The 22,795-nt window shown below is 48.0% G+C and overlaps 1 protein-coding gene across 2 annotated transcripts; it reads left to right on the top strand.

Moving 5' to 3' along the window:
- The first annotated feature begins 14,518 nt into the window (after positions 1 to 14,518).
- Positions 14,519 to 22,658, top strand: AVPI1 (arginine vasopressin induced 1). Of its 2 annotated transcripts, none has more exons than XM_004020087.5 (3): positions 14,519 to 14,601; positions 20,775 to 21,172; positions 22,093 to 22,658. In XM_004020087.5, the coding sequence occupies exons 2-3, from the start codon at positions 20,886 to 20,888 to the stop codon at positions 22,250 to 22,252; spliced, it is 447 nt and encodes a 148-aa protein (XP_004020136.2). In that variant the 5' UTR covers positions 14,519 to 14,601; positions 20,775 to 20,885; the 3' UTR covers positions 22,253 to 22,658. The 2 variants fall into 2 exon arrangements, with proteins under 2 accessions (XP_004020136.2, XP_004020137.2); XM_004020088.5 differs by having other exon boundaries at positions 14,519 to 14,957.
- Positions 22,659 to 22,795: the final 137 nt, after the last annotated feature.

Here is a 22,795-nt window from a genome sequence, read left to right as displayed (position 1 = left end):
AATCCACCTGCAATGCAGGAGGCCTGGGTTGGGAAGATACCCTGGAGGAGGGCATAGCAACCCACTCTAGTATTCTTGCCTGGAGAATCCCCATGGACAGAGGAGCCTGGCGGGCTGCAGTCCATGGAGTCACAAAGAGTGGGACATGGATGAGCGACTAAGCAGCAGCCCTGCAATCCCAGACCGCGTTTGGCTGGCAAACTCCTACTTAACCTTCAATGCCCCGTTTAAATGTTCCTCCTTTGGTTTGTTGGCTCTTCTAGGCACCTCATTGGAGGGTCCCTCTGCATAGTTCTAAGTCAGCTACATCATCTTTGCCTGTGCCTGGCACATAGGAGATTCAGTAAATATCCATGGAGTGGATGACTAGGTGGCTGCAGACACGGCAGTGGAAGTGAGAAGACGCCTGTTGTCCTGGGAAATGTGCCTGGAAAAGACCTCCAGCTTATCCTACCCTGCAGAGCTTGTTCCTCATCTCAGTCATGGGATGAGATTGCTGGTCCCTGGCTCCCCTTGAGGGAGAAAAGCTGCATGGTTTTCAGGGAGCTAATGCCTCCTACTGCCAACTCAGCCCCACCTACAGGTACCTGAGAAGACTCCGAATGTAAATTTTAAATAAAAAAATGGTGGTGTATACCACTCACATTTTTGTAAGACAGCATGGCATAGACCCTCAGGGTGCAAGCTGAGAGGCAGACTGCCTGGCTACTTCTCACTGCCTCACCACTCCCTGGTGCTGGGACGTGGTGTGTGTGATGTAACCTCTTTGTGCCTCGGTTTCCTCATCTGTGAGATCCTTTTATTCAGCAGATGGATGTTAGCACTTAGTAATGCTCGGCACTATTTGGGGGGTTAGGGATACATAATATATATGTGATTGTTATGAACTGAATGCTTACTATACATTAAGCATTACTGTGAGCACTTCATATTTATTGTGCTACCTAATCCTTATACCAACTCTTTAAATAACTGGTATTGGGATTTCCCTGGTGGTCCAGGGGCTAAAACTCCTAGCAACCAATGCAAGGGGGCCCAGGTTCAATTGCCAGTCAGAGAATTAGATCCTTCACATCGCAACTAGGAGTTAGCATGCTTCAACCACACCTCCTACCTTCTGCAACAAAGATCGAAGACCCCACGTGCCACATCTAAGACCCAATGCAGCCAAATAAACCTATTTTATAAAATAAGTAAAATAACTGGTATTAACTGTGATTCACTGATGGGGCAACCAAAGCTTAGAGAGAGAAGGAAGAGGACCATGGTCACAGAACTGAGTGACAGTTTAAACAGCAGCCCAGGTGTGGCTGACCCCAGGTCCACATTCAGTATGCTTTTATATAGTTTCTCATATTTAATTCTCAGCTCCTCTCACAGGGACCCAGAAAGGTTACAGGACTTGCCCAAAGAAACACAGCTATTCAGTGTGGGGACTCAAACCTAGGTCTTCTAGTCCCAATTTCGGATCTGTTCCCTCAACATCCCTGAGCAACCCTTGGAGAGACATCCTTCAGTGTCTTCAGGGTGCCAGTCTTGAGTGGGGCTGGGACTAGAATGTGCAGCTGAACGCTGAATCTTTGTGCTGGACCAATGACAGGAAATTACGCCACACAAACTATCTCTGTAAGTGGGGGACCTAAGCCAACATTTAGAGGCAGACAAGAGAATCCCTTCCCTCTAAAAAAGGCATCTGGAGAGTTGGGGATGGGGGCGCCACCTGGTGGACATAAACTTTGGGCTTCACAAGGCAAATCCTACTCCTTACAAGGAAATATCCTTGACAGATTTGAGGAGGTATTTTTAGCCTCTGGAATGTTGAAAATATTCCAAAAGGCAGTCCATCAGACTTTGCAGAAGCATAACCATGCCCAAAGATCTAGATACCTCCAACTCAACAAATACGGTCTAAGCACCCAATGGATGCAAACAAGCTGGGTGTGGAATACAGGAATGAAGAGGACCAATGCCTGCCCTCCAAGTGTTTGCACTCTGTTGGTAAGAGAGGGACAGTTGTGGACACAAAAAAGAGGCGTAGACAAGTATAAGGAAAATACAAAAGGGAAAGTGTTGGTGATGCGAGGGCTGGAGAAAGATTCAAAAGCAAAGTGTCATTTGAGGATGGATGGGATTTTGACAAGCAGAGGTGGAGGGTAGGTGTCTTGGACGAGGCAGTTCCCCATCAGGCAGGTCCTGAGCCTCCTTGAGTGTTATCACCAGGCGTGTGTGCTGAGAATGCAAGGCCATGACCGCTCTTTCCCCCACCATTTCTCGGGGTTGTGTTTGCAGTCAGGGATTTCGAGGGGTGAAGGGACATCTTCTCCCAGACACAGCAGATTTGCCTGTTGCTTATGGTGAAAGTGGTGAGGTAGGAGGGGACAGCGGTGGGTCCGCCAAGCTCAGTGCTCCCCAGCCATGACACAAACCTGCTGCATGTGTAACATCCACCTGGGCCTCTCCGTGGTGCCCCCGTGAAACTTGAAAACCAGAGAAAGACGTGCAGCAACAGTGCTGGTGTTGCTTGCTGTGCCAACAGTGGTCAATCCTTTGTCTCCGACCCAGGAACCCTGTGTCTTCTGCCGGTATATATGAAACAACAGCAGATCAGCTTATTAGCTTGTCAATTGGGTATATAAGTCCTGACAGGTGTTCCAGGCAGAAGGAGCACTGTGAGCCAAAGCAAGGCTAGACTGTTTAGGAACAAGTGTTGACTCTTGACAGCTGCTCTGAGCCCCGATGCAAGGAGGCGACCTGTAACAAGAAGGACCACATAGCCCGCCCTGACATCCTAGGACTAGCTCCCACTGCTCACAGTCAGATTCTGTTTTGTCTTCAGTCTCTGGGCTACTGTAAACATACCGCATATATAGATGCAACTCACACCTATTGTGTCCCAAGCCCTAAGCTGGCACTTGACCCAAATCAGCTGACAGCAGAGGCAAAAAGCATAGTAAGAAAGTAAATGGGTGGTGGGAGGGGGGTTCATGTTTGGGAACTCATGTACACCCATGGTGGATTCATGTCAATATATGGCAAAACCAATACAGTATTGTAAAATAAAATAAAATTAAAATAAACATTAAAAAAAAAAGAAAGTAAATGGGTGCAGGGACCTAGAGAACCCCGCCTTAAATCAAGTTAAATTACTAGATAAACATTTCCTAAACATGTACTGGGTACTGGCATTATGCTACAAGAGCATGCCTGAGCTGGAAGAGATCTTAAAGAATATTTGCTCCAGGCTTCTCATTTTTTTTGGAGGGGGTAATTGAGACTCAGAGAGAGTGACTTGCCTTAGGTCACACAACTGGTTGATGGAAGGAGTACCAAATTTAGAGCTTAGGTCTCCTGGTTCACAATCCAGCCCGTCACACCACTGGGATGGTACCTAAACAGGAAGTCCCCTACAGCTGCAGGACAGGGGGCTCTACTGGAGCTCTGTGAGCCAGGCCGGAACCCACATTCTCACCTGTGGGTCTCGAGGCTTGTTCTCCACATGGCTCCCACCAGCCTGCAGGAACAAGGGCTGTGGGGGTGATGGGTGGGGGGGTCTTCTTTGAATGGAGCTAGGTGGGATTCTGGAGGTTCTTGAACTTGTTGGGCTTCCTTGGTGGCTCAGAGGTTAAAGCATCTGCCTGCATTGCAGGAGACCTGGGTTCGATCCCTGGGTCGGGAAGATTCCCTGGAGAAGGAAATGGCAACCCACTCCAGTATTCTTGCCTGGAGAATCCCATGGATGGAGGAGCCTGGTGGGCTACAGTCCATGGGGTCACAAAGAGTCGGACACGACTGAGCGACTTCACTTCACTTGAACTTGTTAATCTAGCTTTCAAGGAGTGCCTAGGCCTTTGCAGGAGATGTGAGGTATCTTTGAGCAGAAGCAAGGGGCCACGGACTAGGTCTGGGCCAGCAGTGAAGGCGTTTGACTCTGGCAAAGCTCAGCCCTCCTCCCCAGGGGAGGCTGGCCAGGACCAGACCTGGAACCAGAGGTACCCCCTGAGGCCCGTCTTTGTGTGAAGCCACCCAAGACACTGGCTCAAAAGGCTGCTTCCCCAGGGCTAAGTGACTGTGGGCTGCCAAGGTGGGTGGCCCTGAGACCACACCCTTAAGGGGCTGCCCCCTCCTGCAGGGATCTGTGATGCAATGTGCAGACCCCAGGGAACCCTGATTCTGGGGGAAAGGAGAGGCCTCACCTGTGAGGATGGACCCCTGAGCCAGGATGGCCCAAGTCAATCCCACCACTGTCCTTCAGTCTTGGATAAAATTGGAAATGGCCCAACAGGAATCAACAGCGGCAGAGTGCTGTCTGGCAGTCACGTACCACTTGTCTCAATACTTCCCCCAACAACCCTGCGAGGCAGGGCTGTTAAGCCACTTCTGCTTGAAAATGAGGAAATGGAGGTCCAGGGAGGTTATGTGACTTATTGACTATCATGCAGCTTTGAAAGAACCAGCATCAGGGGAAATCTCCATGATTCACCATAACCTTAAGAGGCCCCAGTGGTAATGGGAGGTTGGAGACCCAAACAGTAGTGGAGGAGAGATCAGATTTGCTTTTTTTTTTTTTTTTTGGCTGTGTGGTGTGAGGGGGTCATGTCTTATAAAGAGTCTTTTGTAAGACTGGGGAAAGTTCACAGTTAAGGTAGATTCAGGGACTTTAAGATAGCTGTAGCATTTCTCAGTTCAGTTCAGTCCCTCAGTCGTGTCCGACTCATTGCGACCCCATGAATCGCAGCACGCCAGGCCTCCCTGTCCATCACCATCTCCCGGAGTTCACTCAGACTCATGTCCATCGAGTCCGTGATGCCATCCAGCCATCTCATCCTCAGCCGTCCCCTTCTCCTGCCCCCAATCCCTCCCAGCATCACAGTCTTTTCCAGTGAGTCAACTCTTCGCATGAGGTGGCCAAAGTACTGGAGCTTCAGCTTCAGCATCATTCCTTCCAAAGAAATCCCAGGGTTGAGCTCCTTCAGAATGGACTGGTTGGATCTCCTTGCAGTCCAAGGGACTCTCAAGAGTCTTCTCCAACACCACAGTTCAAAAGCATCAATTCTTCGGCGCTCAGCCTTCTTCACAGTCCAACTCTCACATCCATACATGACCACAGGGAAAACCATAGCCTTGACTAGACGGACTTTAGTTGGCAAAGTAATGTCTCTGCTTTTGAATATACTATCTAGGTTGGTCATAACTTTTCTTCCAAGGAGTAAGCATCTTTTAATTTCATGGCTGCAGTCACCATCTGCAGTGATTTTGGAGCCCCCCAAAATAAAGTCTGACACTGTTTCCACTGTTTCCCCATCTATTTCCCATGAAGTGATGGGACTGGATTCCATGATCTTTGTTTTCTGAATGTTGAGCTTTAAGCCAACTTTTTCACTCTCCTCTTTCACTTTCATCAAGAGGCTTTTTAGCTCCTCTTCACTTTCTGCCATAAGGGTGGTATCATCTGCATATCTGAGGTTATTGATTTTTCTCCCGGCAATCTTGATTCCAGCTTGTGCTTCTTCCAGCCCAGCGTTTCTCATGATGTACTCTGCATATAAGTTAAATAAGCAGGGTGACAATATACAGCCTTGACGTACTCCTTTTCCTATTTGGAACCAGTCTGTTGTTCCATGTCCAGTTCTAACTGTTGCATTCTGACCTGCATACAGATTTCTCAAGAGGCAGGTTAGGTGGTCTGGTATTCCCATCTCTTGAAGAATTTTCCACAGTTTATTGTGATCCACACAGTCAAAGGCTTTGTCATAGTCAATAAAACAGAAATAGATGTTTTTCTGGAACTCTCTTGCTTTTCCATGATCCAGTGGACGTTGGCAATTTGATCTCTGGTTCCTCTGCCTTTTCTAAAACCAGCTTGAACGTCAGGGAGTTCACAGTTCACGTATTGCTGAAGCCTGGCTTGGAGAATTTTGAGCATTACTTTACTAGCGTGTGAGATGAGTGCAATTGTGTGGTACTTTGAGCATTCTTTGGCATTGTCTTTCTTTGGAATTGGAATGAAAACTGACCTTTTCCAGTCCTGTGGCCACTGCTGAGTTTTCCAAATTTGCTAGCATATTGAGTGCAGCACTTTCACAGCATCATCTTTCAGGATTTGAAACAGCTCAACTGGAATTCCATCACCTCCACTAGCTTTGTTCGTAGTGATGCTTTCTAAGGCTCACTTGACTTCACATTCCAGGATGTCTGGCTCTAGATTAGTGATCACATCATCATGACTATCTGGGTCATGAAGATCTTTTCTGTACAGTTCTTCTGTGTATTCTTGCCACCTCTTCTTAATATCTTCTGCTTCTGTTAGGTCCATACCATTTCTGTCCTTTATCGAGCCCATCTTTGCATGAAATGTTCCCTTGGTATCTCTAATTTTCTTGAAGAGATCTCTAGTCTTTCCCATTCTGTTGTTTTCCTCTATTTCTTTGCATTGATTGCTGAGGAAGGCTTTCTTATCTCTTCTTGCTATTCTTTGGAACTCTGCATTCAGATGCTTATATCTTTTTTTTTCTCCTTTGCTTTTCACCTCTCTTCTTTTCACAGGTATTTGTAAGGCTTACCCAGACAGCCATTTTGCTTTTTTGCATTTCTTTTCCATGGGGATGGTCTTGATCCCTGTCTCCTCTACAATGTCATGAACCTCAGTCCATAGTTCATCAGGCACTCTATCTATCAGATCTAGGCCCTTAAATCTATTTCTCACTTCCACTGTATAATCATAAGGGATTTGATTGAGGTCATACCTGAATGGTCTAGCGATTTTCCCTACTTTCTTCAATTTGAATCTGAATTTGGTAATAAGGAGTTCATGATCTGAGCCACAGTCAGCTTCTGGTCTTGTTTTTGTTCACTGTATAGAGCTTCTCCATCTTTGGCTGCAAAGAATATAATCAATCTGATTTTGGTGTTGACCCTCTGGTGATGTCCATGTGTAGAGTCTTCTCTTGTGTTGTTGGAAGAGGGTGTTGGCTATGACCAGTGCATTTTCTTGGCAAAACTCTATTAGTCTTTGCCCTGCTTCATTCCGCATTCCAAGGCCAAATTTGCCTGTAACTCCAGGTGTTTCTTGACTTCCTACTTTTGCATTCCAGTCCCCTATAATGAAAAGGACATCTTTTTTGGGTGTTAGTTCTAAAAGGTCTTGTAGGTCTTCATAAAACCATTGAACTTCAGTTTCTTCAGCGTTACTGGTTACGCATAGACTTGGATAACTGTGATATTGAATGGTTTGCCTTGGAGACGAACAGAGATCATTCTGTCATTTTTGAGATTGCATCCAAGTACTGCATTTCGGACTCTTTTGTTGACCATGATGGCTACTCCATTTCTTCTGAGGGATTCCTGCCCGCAGTAGTAGATATATTAGTAGTAGCATTTCTAGTGGCCTGGAAATCTAAATTTGGTTCCTAGCTTAGTCTGTCATTTTCCTCAGTTGTCAAGTGGAGATAACCTTGACCTGTCTCTCAAGGTTGTGGGAGATGCAAGAGACGTGGGTTTGGGAAGATCCCCTAGAGGAGGGAATGGCAACCCACTCCAGTATTCCTGCCTGGAGAATCTCCATGGACAGAGGAGGCTGGCAGACTACAGTCCATGGGGTCGCAGGGAGTCAAACATGACTGAGGCAACTTAGCACGCACAAGGGAATGGCATAAATGACATTGTGACTTTTTCAGTTCAGTTCAGTTGCTCAGTCGTGTCTGACTCTGCGACCCCATGGACTGTAGCATGCCAGGCTGCCCTGTCCATCACCAACTCCTGGAGTTTACTCAGACTCATATCCATTGAGTTGGTGATGCCATCCACCCATCTCATCCTCTGCCGTCCCTTTCTCCTCCTGCGTTCAATCTTTTCCTGCATCAGGGTCTTCTGACTTATGTCAAACCTCTTGTAGCTTAGTCAGTAAAGAATCTACCTGCAATGCAGGAGACCCAGGTTCGATTCCTGGGTCAGGAAGATCCCCTGGAGAAGGAAATGGCAATCCACTCCAGTATTCTTGCCTGGGAAATCCCTTGGACAGAGGAGCCTGGTGGGCTACAGTCCACGGGGTCGCAAGAGTCAGACATGACTGAGAGACTAAGCCACCAAACCACGACCAAGTTATGTCAACAAAAACAAGGCAGCTTCTTCCTGGCTCACCAAAGCTCAGGTAGCCCTGAGCCATCAGGAAAGAAGGCAGACTTCCAACCCTCAGCTCTCTGGTCAACCTCTGCATTCAATACTTCCAGATGAAGTCCTGACATTGTGGAGTACAGACAAGCTGCTCTCACTGGACTCTGAATTTCTGTGTATCTATCATGTTTTTTTATTTGCTGTGTTGTTTTGTTTCTGTGATGTTTTGACATGTGGGACCTTGCAAACCTAGGGAGGGATTCCCCACTTCACACACACCACCCAGAGTTAGCTAATTTCTAGAGATAGCAGGCATCTTGTCTCTTTAATATGCACACCAACCCATCCCGGTAGAACCTGCTGGAAATCTGCCATCTGTGGCACAGGGGGAAGTTCTTCACAAGGAGCTGCTGCACCTCAAAACTTACTACAGAGCTTCTCAACTGGGGGCCAAGGGAAGCTGCTAGCCACTGTGCACTGCTGGCTGCCATGTGCTGTGAGATACAAGTGATGAAGAAGCCCCCCACGCTGCAGGAGCCCCTGAGCAGGACCTGGCCCTGAAGAGTCCACGTGTGCTCCACCTGTGCGCCGCTGCAGACGCCTCAACCTGAAGGAGCCGCTTGTGAAGAGCGCTCCAGAAGCAGAGAGAAGCCCTTTCACCTGGAGTGTCTTGCCGGCTCCCTCTACCGGCGAAGCTGAGCACTGCAGCAGCTGGAAAAGGAGACATATCCAATGGACTCACTTATCGCGGAGGTAACTGGCGCAATACATAGGCAGTTCCGTATGTATTTAGGGACTCAACTTCCATATGCAACCTTCTGTCTACATCTGGACTTCCATACAATGATAAAACAGTTCCATATGTCCACCTAATGAATTACAGCTATCTTTCTTCAGTTCAGTTCAGTTCAGTCGCTCAGTCGTGTCCGACTCTTTGCGCCCCCATGAATCGCAGCACGCCAGGCCTTCCTGTCCATCACCAACTCCCGGAGTTCACTCAGACTCGCGTCCATCGAGTCCGTGATGCCATCCAGCCATCTCACCCTCTGTCGTCCCTTCTCCTGCCCCCAATCCCTCCCAGCATCAGAGTCTTTTCCAATGAGTCAACTCTTCGCATGAGGTGGCCAAAGTACTGGAGCTTCAGCTTCAGCATCATTCCTTCCAAAGAAATCCCAGGGTTGATCTCCTTCAGGATGGACTAGTTGTATCTCCTTGCAGTCCAAGGGACCCTTAAGAGTCTTCTCCAACACCACAGTTCAAAAGCATCAATTCTTCGGCGCTCAGCCTTCTTCACAGTCCAACTCTCACATCCATACATGACCACAGGGAAAACCATAGCCTTGACTAGACGGACCTTAGTCGGCAAAGTAATGTCTCTGCTTTTCAATATGCTATCTAGGTTGGTCATAACTCTTCTTCCAAGGAGTAAGCGTCTTTTAATTTCATGGCTGCAGTCACCATCTGCAGTGATTTTGGAGCCCCCCAAAATAAAGTCTGACACTGTTTCCACTGTTCCCCCATCTATTTCCCATGAAGTGATGGGACTGGATTCCATGATCTTCATTTTCTGAATGTTGAGCTTTAAGCCAGCTTTTTCACTCTCCCCTTTCACTTTCATCAAGAGGCTTTTAGCTCCTCTTCACTTTCTGCCATAAGGGTGGTATCATCTGCATATCTGAGGTTATTGATATTTCTGACAGGATGTGGTCCACTGGAGAAGGGAATGGCAAACCACTTCAGTATTCTTGCCTTGAGAACCCCATGAACAGTATGAAAAGGCTATCTTTCTTACACGTGAGCAATTCTCATCTCTCTCCAAAACCAGAAGATACAGTCTCAACTAAATACTTCTCAGATTTTCTAGTAGTTGGGAAAATATAGTGTTACATAAGGACTAAATTGTAACATTAACTTCCAACAACTTACTTATAAAACGAAAACATAAAGAGGAAGAAAAAATGTCAGTATATATAAAGATACCGTGTATTTAAGAGGGAAAATATGCAAAACTGTTACAGTCCTTGTTCTTGTAATTGGCCACATGGCTGTTTTAGAAAGCATTAGTGATTTCCCAACTGCATTGCTCCCTCTGCGGTTGTCAGCTGGCATCATACTATAAGCTTTCTCTTCTCCTCTGTTTACTTATTTAATAGTTACATTACTATAAACATATACTCTTATTTTACTCATTGGGTTATAATCTGTTACTGTCCTATTTTATTTTGATGTTCCACATTTGGCTAATGGGAGCCCTTACAATCTGACTCCTAGTCCTTTTGACACATCCCCATCATTCTGTGAGTACTTCCTTATTTTCTTGCACAAGATGGTCTAGGGTCATCTTGAACTTTCTCAATCCCAGAGGTAGAATTAATCATTTACCCAGGGAACCCTTTGTGGAGAATGATATTGAGAAATCAATAACTGGTGCTAAGGGTGCTTATTCCTCTTCGAGCGTCATTGCTTCTAGGCCCTTTCAGCAGACAGATGGGAAATGCGTATGTTTGTGTATGTTCGTGGTCATATATGTGTACACGTATACACATGCATACGTGTACACATATAAACACATTTATAGCTATATCTATTCTGTATCTACTTATCTATATTTTTATTCATTTATTATTGTTTCTTTAGGTGGCTGTTCTGGGTCTTAATTGTGGCACTTAGGATCTTTGATCTTTAGTTGTGGCATGCGGAATCTAGTTCCCTGATCAGGGATTGAACCTGGGCCCTCTACATGGGAGTGGGAAGTCTCAGCCACTGAACTACCAGGGAAGTCCTGAATGACATGAGTTTGAGCAAGCTCTGGATGCTGGTGATGGACAGGGAGGCCTGATGTTCTGCAGTTTTGGGGGTCACAAAGAGCTGGACACAACTGAGCGACTGAACTGAACTGATGGACTGAATTGTGTCCCAAATTCATATGCTGAAGCTCTAACCTGTGAGTGTGTTTAGAGTAATGAATTCATTAAGGTTAACTCGGAGCATCCATAAGAGTGGAGCCTGATCTGATAAGATTAGTGTCCTTATAAGAAGAAACGTCAGAGAGCCATCTTTCTCTTTCTCACCACCATGTGAGGACGCAGTGAGCAGGCACTGTCTGCAAGTCAGGAAGAGAGATCTCACCAGAAACAGTCAGTCAGAACCTCGATCCTGGACTTCTCAGCCTCCAGAATTGTGAGAAAATAAACTTCTGTTGTTAAGTCACCCAGACACTGTAGTATTTTGTTTTTGCCTCCCAAGCAGACTAATACAATACTGACCTTGAATGTTAGATTACCATGAATGATGTATTTTTAAAAAGATGTTTCTATAATGCACCATTTGCCTATAGGATTTTGTTATTTTCAGTCTCTTCAGACTGTTAGTTCAGAGAAGAAAGCTGTAATAAGTTGCTTCATGTAATGCCCTAAGCAGAAGGGCATTTTTTAAAAAGTTTAAAATGTCCAGGTTGTTTATCAAGAAAAATGGAGTTGACTCAAGAGTCACTGTTGCTTGTCAGCTGAGTGTGGAAATTCTCTCTGTTCTCCCCAGAACAGAACATTCAGCAACAACAAACCCATGGGAATAAGCCTCAACCCCACTGGGGGACCATTTGTGACTGTACAGCTGCTGGAACAATTCCTGCAGGACAGACAGGGTAGACACTGAATGCTGCTTTAGTATCTGTAGCAAGGTTTCTATTAAGGACGGTGCCTATAGCACTCACCTCATCCTCACAGCAATGCTCAGAGGTGTGTATTAATATAATGATTCCCATTTTATAGATGAGAAAATAGAGAAGCAGAGAGGTTGTCATTTGCCTAAGGTTGAGCAGCTAGAATCCCTTTCCTAGACTCTACTCCCCTAAAAATGAGCACCTTGCTGAGCCATACTGGAGCTCAGGACTAGAGGAAAAATGTGCACCCCCAGATGCAATTGTCAAAACATCTTTCCATATTTTGAACCAAATGAAAAAGTGGATGAAAGCTCTATGATTTAAAAAAAACACAAGCATATGTAAATCTCCGTGTTGCCAATCTATTCCTACACTATCGTCAACACTCATAACTCCAATTGGCAGGGGACACAGTGGTGACCTGCCTGGGAACCGTGGGCTGATTGGAAATGACTGTTCTCGATGAAAAATGAGGCAGGGTCAGAAAACAAGCAGAAACCTGTCTTTAGGTTGTGCTGTGCTAAGTAGCTTCAGTCGTGTCTGACTCTTTGTGACCACATGGACTGTGGCCCACCAGGCTCCTCTGTCCATGGGATTCTCCAGGCAAAAATACCGGTGTGCGTTACCATCAAATGTCGATATTTTATTCATCATAGATATTTTGCATTAATTTAAAAAGATATTGCATTAAAATATTTATCTCAATTATGGCGTTTCTTGGTGCCCCTCAAATATTTCTCCCAAGGAGATTCTACCCAATTAAGATTGTCTCACTTTAATCTGATCCCTGGTAAAACCAGGTGTTGGTCTGAATTACCCAGGACTCCATTCCCCAGAGTAGTAGTCCTTCTTTCCTTCTTTAAACAGAGCCCTGTTGGGGAGTGGATACCAGAGGCATTCTGTGGATCCCAGATGCCCCACTCTTGCATGCCCACATGATTATGGAAGTGCCTCATCTTCTCATCAGAAATACTGAATCATAAAGCTGCAATAATGGAAACTGTTCCATTGTACGGTAAGCACACAATGGTCACATGCCTGCAAAGATGTTTGGAGACACCAGATATTCTCCACCCAGCCTTAGTCACATCTGACCCAGAAACCACAAGCTCCTAATTCCTATCCTGGCATCAGAGTTCCTAAGCTCTCCAAGCACCAATATGCCAAGAATTTGGCCTTCCTATTGCTGAGAATGGGGTAGAAGGAGCTCCTGGTTCAGAAGCCCAGCATCTTGGTTTAAATGTCTGCATAGTACCCTCCTTAGCCAAGCAGTTGACTGAAAGGTTTTGCAATACTTTGTATTGAAGATGAACATTGCTGATTTCTTTGTTCTTTTCAATATTTCCACAGGGCTTCAGGAACAACAGAGAAACCACTGTTAAAACCCTTTAAACTACAACAAAGCAATTGTCAATGTTTTTGTGCAGGACACAGGAATTGGAGACCACGGGATGAGGAAGAACAGCTCCCAAATATACCCTCCACCTAGCCAAAGGGGACCCACAGCCCCACGTGCTGGCTCTTATTCTTCCCCCCTTGCAACTCTTACAGAAGAGAACTCAAATGACTACAAAGGTCAGCTCTGCAGTGAAAAAGAAGTCAGGGAGACCCAGCTGCCTATTCCCAGGCTCCCTTTGTGCCATTTTTAAACCAGTGCACAAATAACTTGTCTTCCAATGAAGCAAACAAGTACTGATCAAGGGCCTACTGGACACCCTACATCCACTCTTGCCCTTCCAACCCAAGTTTCAAGCTGTACTCAAAGTGAATTTCTATAAACACAAATTTGTCATGAGGATGAAATGAGTTAATATTTGTAAAGTCTGACTGGCATTACTGGCACATTGTAAGTGCTATAAAGTGTCTATTAAACAAACACATACAGTGCTATTCCCCACCTCTCTCTCTCTTGCTGACCTTACTCCAGGCCTCAATTCAAGACTTCCTCAATCAAGTTACCTCCTGGCCTTAGCCTTAGCATGTTCCCTCCTCTTTTCCCAGATCCACGCCTCTTCATCTGTTTAATCTCAACGCCTCCTTCACAGAAAAATATGACTCTACCTTCTAGGACCTCCCCAAGGGAGCTTAGATTCCTTCCTAATGTTTATCACAACTGTAATTCACAATTAAGTGTTTTTAGTTTTTCAATATTTTGCTAAGCTGTAAATTCCCCGATTTCAAGATTAGAACCCAAGACATTCTGGCTTTGAAACCAAAGATCTGACTACCGCACTGACTGTCCCTTCCCCTCTCTCAAAGCTGGAGCCAGAAGACAAGTGGAGTACAGTTCAAGGAGCTGCAAGTCCGTTTGCAGACGGCCACACGCAGCAGCAAGGAAGGCGGCGCCGCGCGCACAGGCCTCGGGTCCAGAGCAGGGGGGCATCCGTCACGTGTACCCGGCAGAGCCAGCCGTCGCCGCACCCCGGGGCAGGAATGCGGCCCCGCCCCCACTCCGGAGCCAGCAAAACCGCGCTGTCCTAGAGGACTGACGTCAATGAAAGGGGCACCTCCGGGCGCAGTGCGAGGGTGGCAGTGGGCGGAGGGAAAGGGCTGGGAGGGCACGCCCCTCGCTGCTGCTCCGCCGCTAATTGGACCTGAGGCCCCTTCGCACTCCGATTTCCAGGCCAGTGGAGAGAAGGGGGCGGAGCCTGGACACGCCCCTCGCCTCTTTACGGCCTCCGATTGGCTCCCTGTGTCTCCGCGTTCGATTTTGGAAGGCTCTCAGGGAGCTCTCACCTAGGCTCGGCTGAGGATTGGCTGTTCCGGGGCTGGGGAGCGCTTTCTCCGGGGAGCCGCAGCTGCGACCGAGGTGGCTCGCCTCGGGAGGCCAGGTACGTAGGTCGACAGCCAAGCTTTTGCTGCGGTGGAGGCGTGTGGGAGGGCTGTCAGAGCAGAGGTGTGGGTGAGACCCGAACTCCCAGGTCCAGTTAGGGCCCGTCGTGCGAAGCGGCCACGTCTAAGACTCAGGGGCAGACCCGTTCTGGTGGTGTCGTGTGACCTCGGCCAGGATACCCCCTCCCAAGGTCTTGTCCTGTTGATGAACGCCGTCTGGTCCTTGTGAGCACCATCGCGGCAGGAAGCCCAGAACTGCGCCTGCCCTTTCGAAAGCGTTGAAAGGGGTTGGAGTGGGGGCATCTTAGCTGACCCCATCCCGATTGGAGGTCTATTGGCTCTGCGCTCCTGCGTGGTGAGTAATCGCTCTAACTCCCCACGGGACCATGGAGTGCTGAGGGCACAGACACACAGTCTTGGGAGACCTGCCTTTGATCCCTGCACCTTCCAAAACCTGCAGAAGCAGATAGCATATTTCAAAGCCTCCTGGGTCCTTCCTCCCCATGAAGACTTCCTCAGCCATCTGGCAGGAACAAAAATAGCAGTGATTGAGAGTGTGGGCGCTGAGATCAGACTAGGGTTCCCATCCCAGTCTCATCACCTACCCATCTGTATGACTTTGGGAAGTTACCAAACCTTTCTGAGCTCAGGTTTCTCATCTGTAAAATGGGTGTAACAAGGATAGTGCCTCCTCATAGAGGTGTTGTGAGGATTAAAGATATTACTTCTCAGGAAGTGCTGTTCTGCATTTGACAGGGAGCAAGCTTGACAGGGAGCCTCTACTGCAGGTATGATTTAAAAGTCCACAGATGAACCTATCTCCCTTTACTCTCTTCTCCCAAGAGTGAAGGCCCTTTCTGAGGGAGTTTCATGAGTGAGAATGAAAATGGCCGAGATTCTATAGTCCCTGGTGGCTAAATAGCCTGTCTCCCTCCCATCAGCTTCCCTGGCAGGTCAGTGGTAAAAGAATCTGCCTGCCAATGCAAGAGATACAGGTTCGGTCCCTGGGTTAGGGAGATCCCCTGGAGAAGGAAATGGCAACCCACTCCACTATTCTTGCCTGGGAAATCCCATGGACAGACAAGCCTGGCAGGCTACAGTCCATGGGGTCACAAAAGAGTTGGACACGACTTAGCGACTAAACAACAGCAATAACTACTCCCTTCCATCATTCATTCATGATGTAATGTGCTGGGATAGATCCTTGGCATACTACAGTACTAATCTTTCTATCCCCTAAGGGTTATCTATTCTCACCATTTTGAGGCTGAGCGAATTGAGGCAGGGGAAAACCAAGGCCTGCCAATGCATTCAATTATCAATGGCAAAACCAGAATTCAGGGTTCTTGGACTCTATGAAAGAGTTAATCCTAGATCTAGCCGGAGTTTATTTCCAAGTCATACCTGAGAATTGACCTGGGGAAAGGATCCATTTCCTTTCTCTACCTTCTGGGACACAGAATTGCAGACCAACCTGTGTCTAGTTCTCTACTGGCTGAACTAGGCCCTGTGTGAGGCAGGACCCACATAGCCATTTGGACTGACCCTCCTGCTTGTAGGAGCCACTGATTTTGGCTGCTCTCCAGCGGGCAGGGAAACAGGCCAAGGCCAGAAATGTTGATATGGGCCTTGGGCCAGAGCCTCCAGGTTGTTGTTTTTTTTTCCTTTTTTCTAAGAGGCCCTTGGCCTCTGGTTACAGATTGTCAACATCACCAATCCTATCTGAAGGGGGTGAGCTGAGTGAGTGAGGGCTCAGTTGCCGCCCAGGTCACACAAGTGTGTTGTGCCTGTCATAGTTCTCTGCACCTCCCCGAGACCACAGTGTGAAAAGCTGTCTGAACTGAGCTTCATACATTACAAAAAATGCTCAGTTGGACACCGTATTTGTATACTGCAAATTCAGTGCATGGTGAGTCACTTTTTAAATATATTTGTCAGAGCTTAGCATTTCCTTTATTGCCTGTTTCAAAACAAGTTGAACTTCAATTTCAACATTTGATATTTACTTTGTGAGTTCATTTTTAAGCTAGTTTGGATCAAATTGAAGGATTCTGCAATTAGTCTTTACTCATCAGCTCACAGATCCATGCCTATCTTTTATGTCAGCTCTGAAATGAAAGATCCATTTATAATCTTTTAATAGCCCCATGGTTTCATTTCCCAGTTTAAACAAGTGCCATTGTTCAAGTACACACTGACTTCCCTGGATTCAGGTCTTGTCCAGGAAATCAGTGGGAAAGTAACACATTGAATGAGACAGGAAATTTTCTCCTGATAGTAAGTTTTCTCCTGAATCTTCTGATTCAGCTTTCTCAAAGTTTATCATCTAATCCTACTTGGAATCACTGATTTTTATTCCCAGCCTCACTCTGCTGTCTGAATTCCAGGATGGGAGGCCAAGCCAGGAGTGAGGGACCTCAAAATCTGGAGTTGCCAAGGCCTCCCCGAGGTTCATGAGGATATGGTTGAGGTTTGGGGGCTCAGACTTGCCCACATGGTTCCTTGTTGGTTTGTTTGTAACTCTGTAACTGACTGCTGGAGGCAGGGCCTTGCAGCCCTGGTAGAGGTGGGTGGCTGGACCATCTGGAAAGTCAGGCTCAGCCATTTCCTCCCTAAGGCAGCTGCTGCTGTTTGATCCTATGACCTGTCTCTCTGAAGGGCAGGTGAGACTGCCTGAGTCCCAGAGCAGGACTATCAGCTCTTCTCCCACTGCACAGATCAGCCTAGGAGTCTACTCTAGGCCATAGCCAGCCTAGGTCACTAGAATGCTTTCGAGCAGTGAGTTCTTCTACCAGACCATAACCCCACAGCAGCACAACAGTGTCTGGCCTCCAGGGAAGACTAAGGAGGGCAGAAAAGGGGAGTTCTCTGGCACCTAACTATGCAGACGTGTCCACACATGTTGCTCCTGGGCTCTAGCAGACAAGCTAACTCATCTCCACTTCCGTGTGGACCTAGCCTTGTCATGGAATCACTGACTCTCAACACCAGCACACGCCCTGGAGACTATAAGAATAAACCCTTCCTTTCAGCTGTAAGAGGAAGACAGGCCCACAGAGGCCATGTGAAGTGCCTGAGGTCTCTTAGCCAGTGAGTGGCAGCTCGGGCTCAAAGCTAGTCCCCTGACTCGAGCCAGATCTCTGTGCACTGGGCTGCGTTGCAGTTCCAGGTTTCTTCTGTAGAGGCTGGGGCTCTTCCCCTTCAGAGCGCCATGGCTTCAAGGCTGGGGGCAGTCTGTCACCCTGTAGACAGCTTTGGCGCTAGTGGAGATTAAAACAAATTCCACACCCCGATTCTTGCCTGGGGTGTGGGACATTCATCCTCTTCCCTTTCTACTGGCGCGTTTCCCCCTACATGAATTAGAAAAGAATAGTGAAATAGTCTTCACAGATATAATGGGAAGAAATGTGCTTTGAGCTGCCAGGCTGTGAGGGCAACTTGGTGATTCAAAAGCTTGGGCCGCAGTCACTTAGACTAGGGCTCACCTGAGGCTAGGGTGAGCTTGGACCTGTATTTCAGGTCCTCTTTAGTACCCTATGAATGGCAATGAGGTTAACAGTGCTTGATTCCTAACAATGGTTTTGAGGATGAAATGATACCATGCATGTTGCTGATTCAGAATAAACACGCCCAGCTTACATGCTTAGTCACTTCAGTCATGTCCGACTCTTTGCCACCCTTTGGACTTGTAGCCCACCAGGCTCCTCTGTCCATGGGATTCTCCCAGCAAGAATACTGGCGTGGGTTTCCATGCTCTCCTCCAGGGGATCTCCCTGACCCAAGGATAGAACCTGCGTCTCTTATGTCTCCTGCACTGGCAGGCGGTTTCTTTACCACTAGCGCCACCTGGCAAGGCAAACACCCCATAGTAGTTAGCTTTTGCTTCTCTTTATCAGCCTGAAAGTGTGACTTGGTGACTGTTGTTTTCTGGTCACAGTATATTTATATCATCAGCTCTGGAGGTTTAATTACCACACATATTAGGTCTTAACTGGATTCCCATAATTGTGCCTACAGAGAGGCAGATTTTAAAATCCCCATTTTCCAGATAAAAAGCACATTTTTAAAAAATTAATTTATCTGAAAGTCTTCTGCAGGTTTATTTTAGCTACTAAATCTTTTCAAGAGAGCAGGTTATGATAGAAACAGAGTGAGTGTAGAAATTATTAGAAGGAGGGTGGCTACTGAGGTGAGGAGGAGGGAGGGCCAGGGCAAGGGCGGGTGGGGAACAGTCATATCTGAGGAGTCTGAATGGGAGGGAGAGATCGCTCAAATTCTCAAGAGCATCAAAGGCAGGTGAGAGTAAGGGTTATGTCTGCAGGTGGGTAGGCTGAGGATAGGAAGCTGGTAATGCTCTTATTTATATGATTCTGATCTTTTATACTTTTTACAGTTGAGTATGTACATTTTTTATTTACATTTATTTCAAATTTGATGTCTTTTTTAAGCTGGGCTGCTGGTTGACTGGTCTCTCTATAATTAGCTGTGTAGTGGGGTCTGACTTAGCAACCAACCTTCCCCATTAGGCTCAGGACTGTGCAGGGAGAAGGGAACACAGGCAAGGCCTTCAGCTGGCTCAGGCCAGACTGCTAAGAGGAAAAGGAGGGTCCACATTACACCCCTGACGTAAGTGAAAAAGTCCAGAAGGCCAAGAAGAGGGGCATTTGTATTTATTTAGCTCCCACTGGGGACCTGATACACACTAGACCCATTTAATCCTTACAATAATCCTGAGAAGTGTTATTAGCCCCATTTTCTAGTTGAGCAAACAGGCCCAGAGAGATTGAGTAACTTGCCTAAGGTCACAGCCAGGAAGAGCTTGGGTGTGTTAGTTGCTCAGTCGTGTCCTACTCTTTGCAACCCATGGACTGTAGCCTGCCAGGCCCCTCTGTCCATGGAATTCTCCAGGCAAGAATACTGGAGTGGGTTGCCATTACCTTCTCCAGGGGATCTTCCTGACCCAGGGATTGAACCCTGGTTTCCTGCACTGAGGGAAGATTCTTTACCATCTGAGCTAACTGAGAAGCCCGGCAGAGCTGGGACTCAAAGCCAGTTCTGTATAACGCCAAGTCTTTGGTCTTCCTGGTCTCCAGTCTATTTTCCAATCCCATAGCCATCTCAGGCTGTGGTGAAGACAAGGATAAGGTGGGTAAGCCGAATCCCTTTACCATTCACTGAAAACTATGGAGACCTGAGCTAATTGTTTTCATCTGGCATATGAGTGGGGTGTGGCACTGGCCCAACCCTAACTTTTACTGAGATTATCATAGATTTCAGCCTCTGTGCTGAGAGGATATTTCAATCCCGTAGCCCCTTCTTCTGCCCCTACCTTTCTCTCTGTGGTTCTTCAGACTGTGGTTAGATCTTCTTGGTCTATTTCATGCTGTTTAACTAAATTATATGGACTTGGCTCATCCCCCCTCCCCCCAGGAGCTTGAAAATAGAAGACAGGATGCTCTTCTCAGTGTTACAGATGGAAAAGCAGACTGGTGGGGCATCTTGCATGGTCTTAATGCTTTGTGTCTTCACTCAGCCCTCACAGCAACTCTAAGAAGTAGGTACTTGTATGGCTGATTAAGTTTACACAGGAAGCAGTGGAGGCGAGGAGGATCACCTAGCCAGTAAGTGGCAGAGGTGGCCAGAAGCCGGATTCCTGCCTGTGGAGCCCAAGGCCACAGCCCCTCTCTTGCCTCTGTGCCACAGAGCTTGGGTCTCAGCATCAGAGTATTGTTCTTCAGTTTCCTCAGCTGGGACATGAGGAGGTTAAAAAGTATCTACCTCCTAGGACAGTTGTGCTCATTCTTGATTCAACGATGTTAATGTGAATACAGCTGTTATGGGGGTACCTGCAACCTGAGTGCTTAAGACATTTCGGCTGCTGCTGCTACGGGTGTTATCACTCGGACCTGGGGTCTGTGTGGACTGAAGCCAGAGAGACTTGGCCTCTGCCTCTGGCTCTGCACTTACACATGGCTTTGTGTCCATGAGAAAGTCATTTAACATCTGAGGGGTGCATCTTCACCTCTAAAGTGGAGATACACAATCCTTACCCTCTGTGACCCTTAATACATAGGTCAGGCATCTAAACACTGTAAAGTCTGACTATCGTTATTATCTCCCCAAAGTGCCCTGGGAAATCAGTGATTTTAAGTCAAGACTTATTCTATTTCAGCTACTGGAGAACAGAAATACCAGAAGCCCTTGCGTTGGTCAAGACCCCCAGGCTTGGGAAGGGCCCACTGAGCTGCTGGCGTCCCTCCCTGCTCTTTCCTCAGCACCCAGGATGGGCACCCCTGCATCTGTGGTCAGCGAGCCACCCCCCTGGCGGGCCCCCCCGGAGGTCCGGGGCCGCAAGCAGGCCGCGGCCAACATCTTCCAGGACGCTGAGCTGCTGCAGATCCAGGGCCTGTTTCAGCGCAGCGGGGACCAGCTGGCCGAGGAACGGGCACAGATCGTCTGGGAGTGTGCAGGGGACCATCGTGTGGCCGAGGCCTTGAAGAGGCTGCGCAGGAAGAGGCCCCCTCGGCAGAAGCCGCTAGGCCCCTCGGTACACCACTGCAGCAGGCTCAGGTAGGCCATGGAGCACGACAGGCCCGCTCCTCCATTTCCTGGCTGGTGTGGCCTGGAGCCGCTGGCCTGGCCTCCCTGAGAAGGACCTGCCATTGGGGTTGTTGCCAGGTCTACACAGTGCCTACCGTGTGGTTGGCACTTAGACTGTTACTGCTGGGGTCACCTATGACCCTGTGAACTCCCATGGGAAGGGGTGCCTGGGTCCACTCAGTGCCACCTCATTTCACAGTGGTTCTGAACCAGAAGTGAGGGAGGGACTATGGTTTGGAAGGGAAAAAAAAAAATCCTATTTACCTGTTGTTGAACAGGTAACATTCAAAAGTAAGCTGGGTGATCATCTGAGCTGTGGGACTGCTGAGAAAATAGCACAGGAGAGTACCATAGAGACATCAAGGGTTAAAAACTGTTGAGAAACTTCACCAGGAATTTCCCCCAGTCCTTCACCTCTTTGCTTAGGTCGCTGCCCACTCAGGAACAGCAAGCCCCCAAGAGACCAAGCGGAACCATATAGGTGGCCTAAGCAGTCACTCTGGGTTACGCTCTGGGCCCAAGGCCTTCAGAGGTCATCAGGGCCGGGGCAGCAGATCAGCTTTGTTGCTCCTATGAATTTCAGTTGATCAGTAATCCCTGCTGGAATCATCTTAAGAAGGCTACTTGCCCTCTGGTCTTGTATCAGGACAGGATGAGGAGGGTGGAGAAACACAGAGTGTCACACCCCTGATCTGGTCCAACTCCCCTTACAGAAAAGCAGTCTGAAACCTCTGCCTTGTCATGCAGCTCTCTGGGGGCAGAGATGAGACCAGAGCCCTGGTCTCATCTGGCTCTGAACAGTGTGCTTTAATAGTTCATCATGACCAAAATCTCTTCAGTCCCTGCTGTCTTTCCTGTTGATGTTGGTTTAACGTGACTGTTCCCTGCAGAACCGCAGAGCCCTGTGCTCCGCCGGCCGAGCCACCGAGCAGCGCCACGGAGATGGCTTCCAGTGAGCAGTATGTGAACTCTAGGAGGGCCAGTGCCCGGATCCGCCGGAACTGGAGGAAGCCAGGACCCACAAGCTACCTCCATCAGATCAGACACTGAGCTGGGAAAGGGGCCGGGGCCGGCTCTATCCTCCCCAGGAGTCACAGAGACTTTTGCCAAAGGGCTGGGGAAGGCAAAGAAGAGACAGCCTCACTGCTGTCACTGGCCTGTGCGGGCCAGAACAGGCCCAGAGGCTTCTGCTGAGCTGTCCCAGGGGACCTGTTCCTCACCAGACTGTGGAAAAGCAGTGCCCGTTTCTGCCTCAGCCCTTTTCAGTTTAACACTATGCCTGGGCTGCAGGGTAGCCTTCCTGGGAGTCAAGTGACAGGCACTCTGACGCAGCATCCCACTACTCCCGCTACAACTGTGGCCCATGGTCCAGCAGCTCGTCCCACACCCCTGCCCCTTCAGGCCAGCACAGGAAAAACGTAGTTCAAGTGGCAAAATAAAACCATGTGCATCGAGAGCTATGTGAGTCTGTCACGCCAGGGGAAGATCTGGAAATGGACACTCTGGAGCCGGGGGTGAGGCTCGGGCTCACTGCAAGGATGGGGCAGTTCCCAGGAAGGAGAAAACAGAGCTGGCCTCCTGGTCCAAGGAGAG

Source organism: Ovis aries, chromosome 22 (genome assembly GCF_016772045.2).
Source record: "Ovis aries strain OAR_USU_Benz2616 breed Rambouillet chromosome 22, ARS-UI_Ramb_v3.0, whole genome shotgun sequence".
NCBI classification, from domain to species: Eukaryota; Metazoa; Chordata; class Mammalia; order Artiodactyla; family Bovidae; genus Ovis; species Ovis aries.
Note: the sequence above shows the minus strand (reverse complement) of the source record. Positions and strands in the feature narration are given on the sequence as shown.

Bases quoted from the DNA above. Each gene is read 5' to 3' on its own strand.
- AVPI1 (XM_004020087.5), top strand. From the start codon at position 20,886: ATGGGCACCCCTGCATCTGTGGTCAGCGAGCCACCCCCCTGGCGGGCC. The intron at 21,173-22,092 runs GTAGGCCATGGA...TGTTCCCTGCAG, and splicing joins CACCACTGCAGCAGGCTCAG to AACCGCAGAGCCCTGTGCTC.